The sequence below is a fragment of the Gekko japonicus genome, unplaced genomic scaffold (assembly GCF_001447785.1).
Source record: "Gekko japonicus isolate JY-2015 unplaced genomic scaffold, Gekko_japonicus_V1.1 scaffold884, whole genome shotgun sequence".
NCBI lineage: Eukaryota > Metazoa > Chordata > Lepidosauria > Squamata > Gekkonidae > Gekko > Gekko japonicus.
This window is the reverse complement of record NW_015172029.1, coordinates 636,083-646,385: the sequence shown is the minus strand read 5'-3', so window position 1 is coordinate 646,385 and position 10,303 is coordinate 636,083. Positions and strand designations below refer to the sequence as shown.

The window sequence follows — 10,303 nt, the reverse complement described above, 5'->3', positions numbered from 1 at the left end:
GACCAGTGGGGATGGCGCATCCCCTATCACCTAGTTCCAGGTAGCAGGTAATCACCGGTGTAGCAGGTAGCCAGGCTTGTGGAACGGCAGGTTACCATTCCCGAGGATTGCAACAGGCTGCCCAGACGGCGCTCTGCGATTGGAGAACTCCTCGGCTAAGATCCCTCCCGTCACATGTTTTGACAGCTCCCTATATTAGCAGGTAAGCAGAGTAATATTTGCACTGAAGTGTCTTCAGGAGCCCAAGGGAGGATTGCAAGGAGGCAGAGAGCAGAAGGGGAAAGATGAGTGATGGTAAGTTTGTTTATTTATTTATTAATAAAGTCTAACAGAACTTGTCTCGGGGCATGTCAGGAGTGGATCTGTTTTGTTTGCTTCGAAGTACAGCCAGGTGTGCTCAAGGTGTTCCCCGTGCTGAGTGAGAGCGGTGCCATTATCCTAGTGGGAATGGCTGGTCCCATTTGGCGATCCAAGCCTGCCCTCCATTCCCTTTCCAGTTCTGGCTTTGTCAATCTGACCTCCTTTCTCCGCCTGCCCCTCCGACTCCTTGGCGTTTTTGTTTGTTTGGGGTTTACTGTAAGCCTGAGATCAAAACCTGTGTCTCAGTTTCACTGATGTGCAGCGCCAGAGACTGCCTTTTTTACACATCTAGTAATTATTATTATCACCAGAAGCCCTGGAAGACAGGTTTTGTCTGGAAACCGGGATTTTTAAAAAATGTAATCAACCCAGCCCACACACAGAAGTTTAACTTCCAGAGGACTCCCCCCCCCCCCCCCCAAGCGGAGAAAGCTGAAACTTTGAATCAATTAAACATGCCTGTGTGAGTGCTAAAAAAAATTAGGGTGATCCTTAAAAGCCTCCCCAAAGGGGCAACTGGGACACGGCAACGGGTACTGCAAGCAAACAGGGCCAGGGCAGCAAATGACCCACGCATTCCGGAATCGCTGTCTGGCACAAGCCCTCAGGTGGGAGGACAGGTGATGCCCACGACTTCCGAAGCCATCTTTGCATTCCGATCTTGGCAGCCGACTCCCGTTTTTGCAAGCTGTCATTATCCTGCGGGAGCAAACGCAGAGATGACTCAACTCACTTATAGTAACCTTAGAAGAATGTTTCAAAATTGTGTTATCCCGTGTTCAAAGCCATAGCTGAGAGCCCTGTTTGGCTTTCTGTTCTTGCCGTCAAGTCACAGCTGACTTATGACGACCCCTCAAGGGGATTTCGAGGCATGAGATGTTCAGAGGTGGTTCGCCATCGCCTGCCTCTCTGTGGCAACCCTGGACTTCCCTTGGCGGTCCCCCACCCAAGTACTAACCAGGCCCAGCCTTGCTTAGCTTCCGAGATCTGACACGATCGGGTTCTGTACGGCATTATTATCTGCCCGAGGTGGGGGGGGCATGAAGAATATTGGGGGGCTTTTCCCTGGCCCAAATCTTCCCTTCCAGGAAGTTCTCAGGACCTTGAGCAGACCAGTTACCCCAACACCTTCTGTTCCCCCTACCTAACTCCCCTCTGCATTTTGGGTGTCCGAAAGCATGCTCAGCCTCCTTTTTTTTTGTTGTTGTTGTTGAACAGGTTATTTTTTAAAAAAATTACAAAGTAATAATTTTCCGCATCCCTAGATAGCTGCTTTGCTGTGCAGATACCCTGACCAGTGTTCCCTCTAAGCTGAGTTAGTGTGAGCTAGCTCCCCGTTTTTGAGCCTCCGGCTCACACACCAAATGAGAAGGGAGCACTCACTGGAGAAGACCCTGATGCTGGGAAAGATTGAAGGTCAAAGAAGACGGGGACGGCAAAGGATGAGATGGTTAGACAGTGTCGTAGATGCAACGAACATGAAGTTGAGCAAACATTAGAGGATGGCGGAAGACCGGAAGGCCTGGTGTGATCTGGTACATGGGGTCGTGAAGAGTCGGACTCGACTGTGCGACTGAACAACAACAACAAAAGCTCACAGTTTTTGAGCCTTTGGCTCACACATTTTTGTCTCAGCTCAGGAAGGAGGGCTCCAGAGCAAACTAATTTATGCTGCAGCCAAATCACCCACTCACAACTTTAATGCCAGTAGCTCACAAAGTAGGATTTTTGCTCACAGGACTCCACAGCTTAGAGGGAGCATTGACCATGACCATGGCTGTGAGGGTCTCTGTATCACTGACCTAACAACTATCAAATCTGCTACTTACAAGAATAGCACTGTGGATGGAGATGTCCTCCATGTGACAAAGGCAGGGTTTGAACCAGGGACTTCCCAATTCATTGCTCTACTTTAGACCAATGCTCCCTCTAAGCTGTGGAGTCTTGTGAGCAAAAATATCCTGCTTTGTGAGCTGCTGGCATTAAAGTTGTGAGCGAGCGGTTTGGCTACTGCATCAATTAGTTGGCTCTGGAGCCATCCTTCCTGAGCTCAGACAAAAATGTGTGAGCTGGAGGCTAAAGGACTGTGAGCTAGCTCACACTAACTCAGCTTAGAGGGAACACTGCTTTAGACGCTTCTTATCTGCATCCTTCCTGGACAGAAGGGATAGGATGCTTTGCTGAATCAGGCAGAGGGGGTGGTTAGCTGGTCTGTTGACTCTGGGCCCAAAGGACATCCTCTTGCAGCGAAGACACATGAAGCTGTCTTACACCGAATGAGACCTGTGGGCCATCAAGGTCGGCATTGTCTCCTCACTGGCTCTCCAGGGTTCCAGGCTGAGGTCTTTCACATCACCGTCCACCCAGTCCTTTTTTAACTGGAGATGCCGGGGATCAAACCGGGGACCTTCTGCATCCCAAGCAGAGGCTCTTCCCTTGAGCCACACAGCCCCTCCGCCGATGCCACCCGAATGGCTCTTTAGCTTATTGATCATTCTGGAAGCTCTTTCTCAGGCTCCTCCCAGTGGTCTCCACTGACCTCAGGACTCCGAATAAGGGTTTGGACACTGCCTGCTAGTGGGCAACATTCGATTGCGACCAAATGCCCCCCAAAGGGGTCAAGAACGCACTTTCACGGGGCTGGCCCAGCAGTGACATTGCCCATTGTTTTACCCTTCCCTGCGATATTTTGATTTTGGGTTCAGCATCAGGTATTTTGTTAAACAAAGCAAGAATTTTTTTATCTGAGGGAGTTGGTTTCATTTTTTCTTTTCTTGTGAACCTCTTTGGCTCGGTTGGAAGGGTGTGTTGGGCCACTGAGACGGCGAGTCCAACTCTTCCTAAGCTCTCTATCTGTGCCCTCCAAAGCAGAGGGGTGTGGTAGGGTGGAACTGTGGCTCGGCGGCAGAGTGTCTGCTTGGTACGCAGAAGGTCCTTGGTTCAATCCCCAGCATTTCCGATTTCCAATTTAAAGAAGAGAGAAGAAGAGATTGGATTTATACCCCGCCCTTCAATATCCAAAGGAGTCTCAGAGTGGCTTACAAACTCCTTTCCCTTCCCCTCCCCACCACAGACATCCTGTGAGGTAAAAGAAGAAGAAGAGATTGGATTTATACCCCCACCCTTCACTACCCAAGGGAGTCTCAGAGCGGCTTACAAACTCCTTTCCCTCCCCCTCCTCACAACAGACACCCTGTGAGGTAGGTGGGGCTGAGAGAGCTCTTGACAGAAACGGCTCTTTTTCAAGGACAGCTCTTATCAGAACTGTGGCTTGCCCAAGGTCATCCAGCCAGGTGCAAGTCGAGGAGTGGGGAATCAATCCCGGTTCTCCCAGATTAGAGTCCGCGCACTTAACCACTACACCAAACTGGCTCTCTTAAAGGGTCAGGTACAAGATGATGTGGAAGACCACCACCTGAGATCCTGGAGAGCAGCTGCCAGTCTGAGTAGACAGTACTGACCTTGATGGACCAAGGCTCTGATTCAGTATAAGGCAGCTTCATCTGTACATACACCCTTCCAAGTTTGTTGCCTTCAACAGGCATGGCGGTGGTAGAAAGTGCCTTCAAGTCGCAGACAACTTATGATGACCCCTCAAGGGGTTTTCAAAGCAAGAAACATTCAGAGGTGGTTTTCCATTGCCTGCCTCAGTGTCACGACCCTGGACTTCCTTGGTGGTCTCCCATCCAAGTACTAACCAGGGCTGACCCTGCTTAGCTTCCAAGATCTGACAAGATCGGGCCAGCCTGGGCCATTGCCGAAGCAGTTCAGTAGGCCTAGAAGGGGGTGACTTGACTTACGACCAACATTCCCTCTAAGCTGTGGAGTCTTGTGAGCAAAAATTCTACTTTGTGAGCAACTGGCATTCAAGTTGTGAGCAGGAGCGATTTGGCTGCTGCATCAATTAGTCTGCTCTGGAGCCCTCCTTCCTGTGCTGAGACAAAAATGTGTGAGCTGGAGGCTAAAAAAACCTGTGAGCTAGCTCACACTAACTCCACTTAGGGGAAACACTGCTTACGACTGCACTGTGAGGCTGTAGTCACACGCGCTAAATAATCCATTTTCAATCCACTTTCAGTGTACTTTTCTCCTGGAGTTTTACTGTGTTGGAAAGTGTACTGAAAGTGGATTATGTCATGTGTGTGACTGCAGTCTAAGAGTTCCAAGTAGAACAATATTTCTATTTCCCAGAGTAATATTTTTTTTAAATCTAAATTAAAAAACGAGCAAGGTAAGAGCTGAATGTCTGAGACGAAAGGATGTTTGAGAATTGCCTTTCAACTGACCGGGAAGCCGCCTGCCCTGGGATAAGGCGTTCAAGAGAGATTGGGTTTAAAAGGCGAAAACGGCATTTGTTTCCTAGTGGGAAACATGATTTAAATTATGCCTCTGCAAGACGCATCTGGTAGCTTCATAGAGAGACTAGACAAAATCAAAAGCTGGTAAACAGGGTAGCTAAATGGAGCCACTAAGTTAAGGAGCGGTCTACATCTGGATGTCGAGACGTGAGTAGCAAACAAGGGAGAGGGCTTGTGAGACTGCCACTGTAGGACTTTCTCAAAGCCTCCATGGTCAGAGGCAGTATACCTCTAACACCAGTGCGGGAGTCAAGCAAGGGCAGTTCTTGTGGGTTTCCTACTGGACCAACTGGCCGGTGGCTACTTGTTGGGAGACAGAGTGGCTGAAAGGGGTCTATCTGTTATATTTGGTCTTCCTCCCAGACACTCAGCGACGTGTGCATAGTTTCCTTCTCCTGTTTGTCCTCCCAGTAGCTCTGTGAGGTAAATTAGGTTGAAAGAAAGACAGAGACTAGCTCAAGGTCACCTAGCGAGCTTCATGGAAGAGTGGGGATCCGAATGCGGCTCATCTCCAGACGACAGAGATCAGTTCTCCCGGAGAAAAATGGCTGCTTTGAATGGTGGACTCGGGGGCATTGTACCCCACTGAGGTCCTTGTCCTCCTCAGGCTCCACCCCCAAATCTCCAGGAATTTCCCAGCCTGGATCTGGCTACTCTACCTGCCACTCCCTGCCAGTGGCCATGGTGGCCATGGCAATCCTAGCACAGAGACATTTCCTGGCACCCACCAAGAGTTTACAAAAAAGTGGGTGGAGCCGGGGGGGGGGGCTGGCCTGCAAGCTTCTTGATTGGCCACTGGAGATTTGATTGGCCGTGCCGATTTTCTAAAAACGTTGCTGCCGCTGCCACCACAGCGCAATGAAGGGAAGCTGCAGCATCCACCATTTTGTGGCTGGCTCTGCCTCCTGTGGCAGCCATTTTACGGCTGTGCCCACCCTGCGGTGTCAGAATTCCACGGGTGCCCTCTGACTCAAAACGGGCTGGGGATCCCCGCTCTAACCGTTACACTGCCCTGATCTCTGTAGACATTTGTTCTCATCCATCTTCCCGTGTTAAAATGTTCTTTGTTTTCCTCCCTCTATCAAGCGCCACACGCATTGATGGCAACATATCTAATAATTTTCAGCAAGGCCTAATATTTGAGGAAAAGGTGGCAATATTAGGGTTGCCATCTTCCAGGTGGGGCCTGGGGATCTCCCGCTTTTACAACTGGTCTCCAGCTGACAGAGTTCAGCTCCCCTGGAGAAAATGGCTGCTTCGAAGGGTGGACTCTGCGGCCTTGTACCGTGCTGAGGCCCCTCCCCTCCTCAAACCCCGCCCTCTCCTGGCTCCACCCCCAAAGTCTCCAGGTATTTTCCAACCCAGACCTGGCAACATTAGGAAGTATTTAAATGCAGACTTCCCTTTCAAAAGTCCACGGATGTTTCCCATGACACTTTCTTTCAGCTCTGGGGCGAATCCTCCAAAGGATGCCCTGGCTTGGGGGCGAGGAGTCTCCAAGGGATCGGTACAGTCTGGGTGCCATTCCCTGGCTGCTTTCTGAAGGAACAAAGGGAAAAATTGGTGCTTTCTGAAGGGACTAGTCAGGTGAGGAGAGAGAGGCCACAGTATTGTCTGGTTTCCCAGTTAGAGGTCCTTCTCTACCCTCCTGGCCATGGGCACAAGAACATCTCACAGGTCCTTTCCACACTTGGACCTCATCCCTGGTTTTATCAGAGATCAACTCGTGACACCATACCTTGCATTTATCCCTGGTTATAACAGCATCCGTTTATCCCGGGACAAGTGTGAGGCAAAACCGAGGTGACCTCAATGTAATGTGGAAACAAAAAATACCCCGAGATAATTATAGGGGTGAAGTCGAGTGTAGTTTGGTGTAGTGGTTAAGTGCACAGACTCTAATCTGGGAGAACCGGGTTTGATTCCCCACTCCTCCACTTGCACCTGCTGATGTGACCTTGGGTCAGTCACAAGCTCTGGCACAGCTGTCCTTGAAAAAGAGCAGTTTGTGCCAGAGTTCTCTCAGCCCAGCCCCACCCACCTCACAGGGTGTCTGTGGTGGGGAGGGGAAGGGAAAGGAGTTTGTAAGCCGCTCTGAGACACCTTTGGGTAGTGAAGGGCGGGGTATAAATCCAATCTCTTCTTCTTCTTCTAGTGTAGAATGTAAGTTTGGGGACAGGGTTGAACCAGGATTTAAGATCTAGTGTGGAAAGGACCAATACCTTGCATTTATCCCTGGTTATAAAAGCATCTGTTTATCCCGGGACAAGTGTGGGCCGAAACCGTGGTGACCTCCATGTAATGGGGAAACAAAAAATGCCCGAGAGAATTACAGGGGTGAACTCGAGTGTAGTGTAAATGTAAAAATACCCCAAGATAATTACAGGGGTGAACTCGAGTGTAGTGTAGAATGTAAGTTCGGGGACAGGGATGGACCAGGATTTAAGGTCTAGTGTGGAATCACCCACACTCTCTAGATCCCAGACAGGACTGATAACCATCCAAGACATGCCCTGCAGACCAACTGTCCATATTTACCAGGAAGAGCCCATGACTTTCTGGCCCTCGCCCCCTGGTCCTTTGGGGGACCCCTTCTTAAAATTCTGTGTAAATGGGTTGCTAGAGACCAAACTAACAAGTACATTTTTGTCCTATTTTATCCTACCCTTCCCCCCCCCCCGAGCTCAGAGCGGCATATGTCGTGCTCCTCTCCCCCATTTTATCCTCACTACAACCATGTGAGGTAGGTGAGGCTGAGATAAAGAGCGACTGAGACAATGCCACCCAAGTGAACTTCATGACAGAGTAGGGATTTGAACCCCAGACTTCCAGAGCCTAGCTTCACACTATAACCACAGTGCCAATTCTTCAAATTCCAACCCCCCTTCCTGGGGTCTCTAGAAAGCAAATCTCTGAAAGGGAAACTTAACAGCTGCCTCTCATCTCTAGCACGCATGCAGGTCAGTGCAGGCGCACGAACACTGAATGTGCCACGCAGCCAGCAATTTCACACACTGCAAGTACAGTGGTCTGTTTTGAAAGGCTGTTGATATATTGTAGAGAAAGTTGTGTCTACAGTTAACCAAACAAACCATCACCCTCCTGGCTTATAAATCACTGTGTGTTGTGTTACATGCCCTTGACTCACTTCTGACTTATGGCGGCCCTGTGAATTAATGACCTCCGAAATATCCTGCCATCAACAGTCTTGCTCACGTCTTGTAAACCGAGGGCCATGGCTTCCTTGACTGAGTCCATCCATTTTATGTTGGGTCTTCCTCAGTTCCTGCTGCCGTCCGCTTTCCTAGCATTATTGTCTTTTCCAGTGAATCTTGTCTTCTTATAATGTGACCAAAGTAGGCTCAGTGTAGCCTCAGTTTGGCCAGTTTGGTGTAATGGTTAAGTGCGCAGACTGTGATTTGGGAGAACCGGGTTCAGTTCCCCACTCCTCCACTTGCAGCTGCTGGAGGACCTTGGGCAAGCCATAGTACTGTCAGAGCTGTTCTTGAAAAAGAGCAGTTTCTGTCAGAGCTCTCTCAGCCCCACCTACCTCGCAGGGTGTCTGTTGTTGTGGGGAGGGGAAGGGAGAGAAGTTTTTAAGCTGCTCTGAGACCCTGAGTGAAGGGCTGGGGTATAAATCCAATCGCTTCTTCTTCTTCATTTTAGCTTCTAGGGGGAGTTCAGGCTTGACTTGATCTAAAGCCTTACGTCTTTTGTCGTTTTTGGCCCTCCACATTATCCGTAAAACTCTCCTGCAATACCACATTTCAAAGGAATCAACTACAGGGCCAGTTGTAGCACAATCAATTGGGAGTTTCACGCACACCTTTTCTGCCCACAAAGTACTGCAAGACTTGCCATACTTAAATCAAAGGTTTACCTGGCCTGGAAAAATGAGATCTAATCACCCATCCTCGCTCTCTGCGCCATTCTCTAAACCGGAACGCTGTGGGAGTGCGGCATGGGTGGAGAGCCCAAACATTGCCACAGGTCGGATGTTGCAAAAGCCAGGCCCACGGGCCTCCGCCCACCTTTCCCATGCTGGTGATGACAAAAACCTCATTACACGGTTAGGTTGCACAACAAGGAGGCCTCTTGCATCGCCTTCGTTGCCAAACATCAAACTGGGAGGTGGCGACCCAACCTCAAAGAGAAGGTGAGGGGTGTCCAAGGTGGATAATCTACACTTCTATCAATGGATCAAAGTCAACATCGTGCAATGGTTACTAAGCCAAACTGGCTGTGGCCTTCCAAAGTCCGAGGCAGAGATCTATCCAGCCTTACTACAACTTGCAAAATGATACACATCTCATTTTCTTTCATCAAATGCACAGGGTAGGTGAGTTCCAGGGAGTGGCCATGTGGGTTTGCAGTAGGATAATTAGATCGGAGTCCAGTAGCACCTTAGGGACCGCGTTGACTCTTGAAAGTTTACACCCTGAAAATCTTGTTTGTCTCTAAGATATTACTGGACTCAAGTCTATCGGGGTAAGCGATTTACTTTTAAATGGCATTCTGTCTCTCAAGTACATGAATATCCCACCCTTCGTCCGAGGATCTTAGGACAGAATACCTGGTTCACTCTTCCTCTATTTTATTCTCACAACAACCCCGAGAGCAGTTTATCTCCAGACCAGTTTGGCCGGAGATCAGAGGTCATTTCGGGGGGGATCGCGGGGGATCGCAGTTTCCCCGGGTGAGGTACCGGTGGGGGGGCACATGATGAAGCCCCGCCCCTGCTTCCGGCCCTCATTCAGCCAGGAGGAGGCAGGAGAAGAGGGAGGGTAAGTTGCTTCCTCCCTGCCTCTCCCCACCCCTGCCTGCCTGGGGCCAGGGAGGGCCTTCGCGGGGCTTCCTTGCACTCCCACCGGCCTTGCAGGTCCACCGCTGGGTCCCTCATGGGGCTTGGCAGTGGAGCTGCAAGGCCGACTGCGGCGGCCGGGACCGTTGGGGGCGGGGTGTGTGGCCTTATGACACACTTCTGGTGATGTCAGGGGGTGTGGCATATGCTAATGAGTTATGCTAATGAGTCCCCCTAGCTCTTTTTCTACAAAACGACCCCGGCCGGAGATCCTGCTGGGTTTCTTTCATCTTCTGGGCATGGAACAGCGGTCATTGGAGATGTGGAGGGGGCGGTATTTGTGTATTTCTTGCATAATGCCGGGGCTTGGTCTAGATGACCCTGGAAGTCCCTTCCAACTCTATGATTCTATGATTCTAGGTGGGTTAGACTGAGCAACAGTGACTGGCCAAAGGTCACCCAGAGAGATTCATGGTGGAATGGGGATTTGAACCCAGATCTGAGGCCAACACGTTAATCACTACATCACACTGGCTTGCAACAGTCGTTTTTTAAAAAATGAACATTAATTCTAATTCTTTATTTAATAACGTAAAACACTTTTTAAAGTCCAGTGTAGTATCGAGTAGCTATAAACACAAATTCAAAATCAGTTCCATAAACCGTTTCTCAATCAATGTTAATCTGAGATTAAAAACGTCATCCTGGTTGGATCCCATGAAGATTTATTTCTGCTTGAGCAACCGTCCTCGGGCAAGTGGAAGCACCAAAATTATTGCTGCTG

General features: G+C 49.7%; 1 protein-coding gene across 1 annotated transcript in view; it reads left to right on the top strand.

Moving 5' to 3' along the window:
• Positions 1-234: 234 nt before the first annotated feature.
• Positions 235-10,303, top strand: part of LOC107118297 (perilipin-3-like) — a 38,660-nt gene continuing 28,591 nt past the window's right edge. The window contains exon 1 of the mRNA XM_015420600.1: positions 235-294. Coding sequence (XP_015276086.1) covers positions 285-294 — 10 coding nt within the window. The 5' untranslated portion in view covers positions 235-284. The remainder of the gene's footprint in view (positions 295-10,303) is intronic.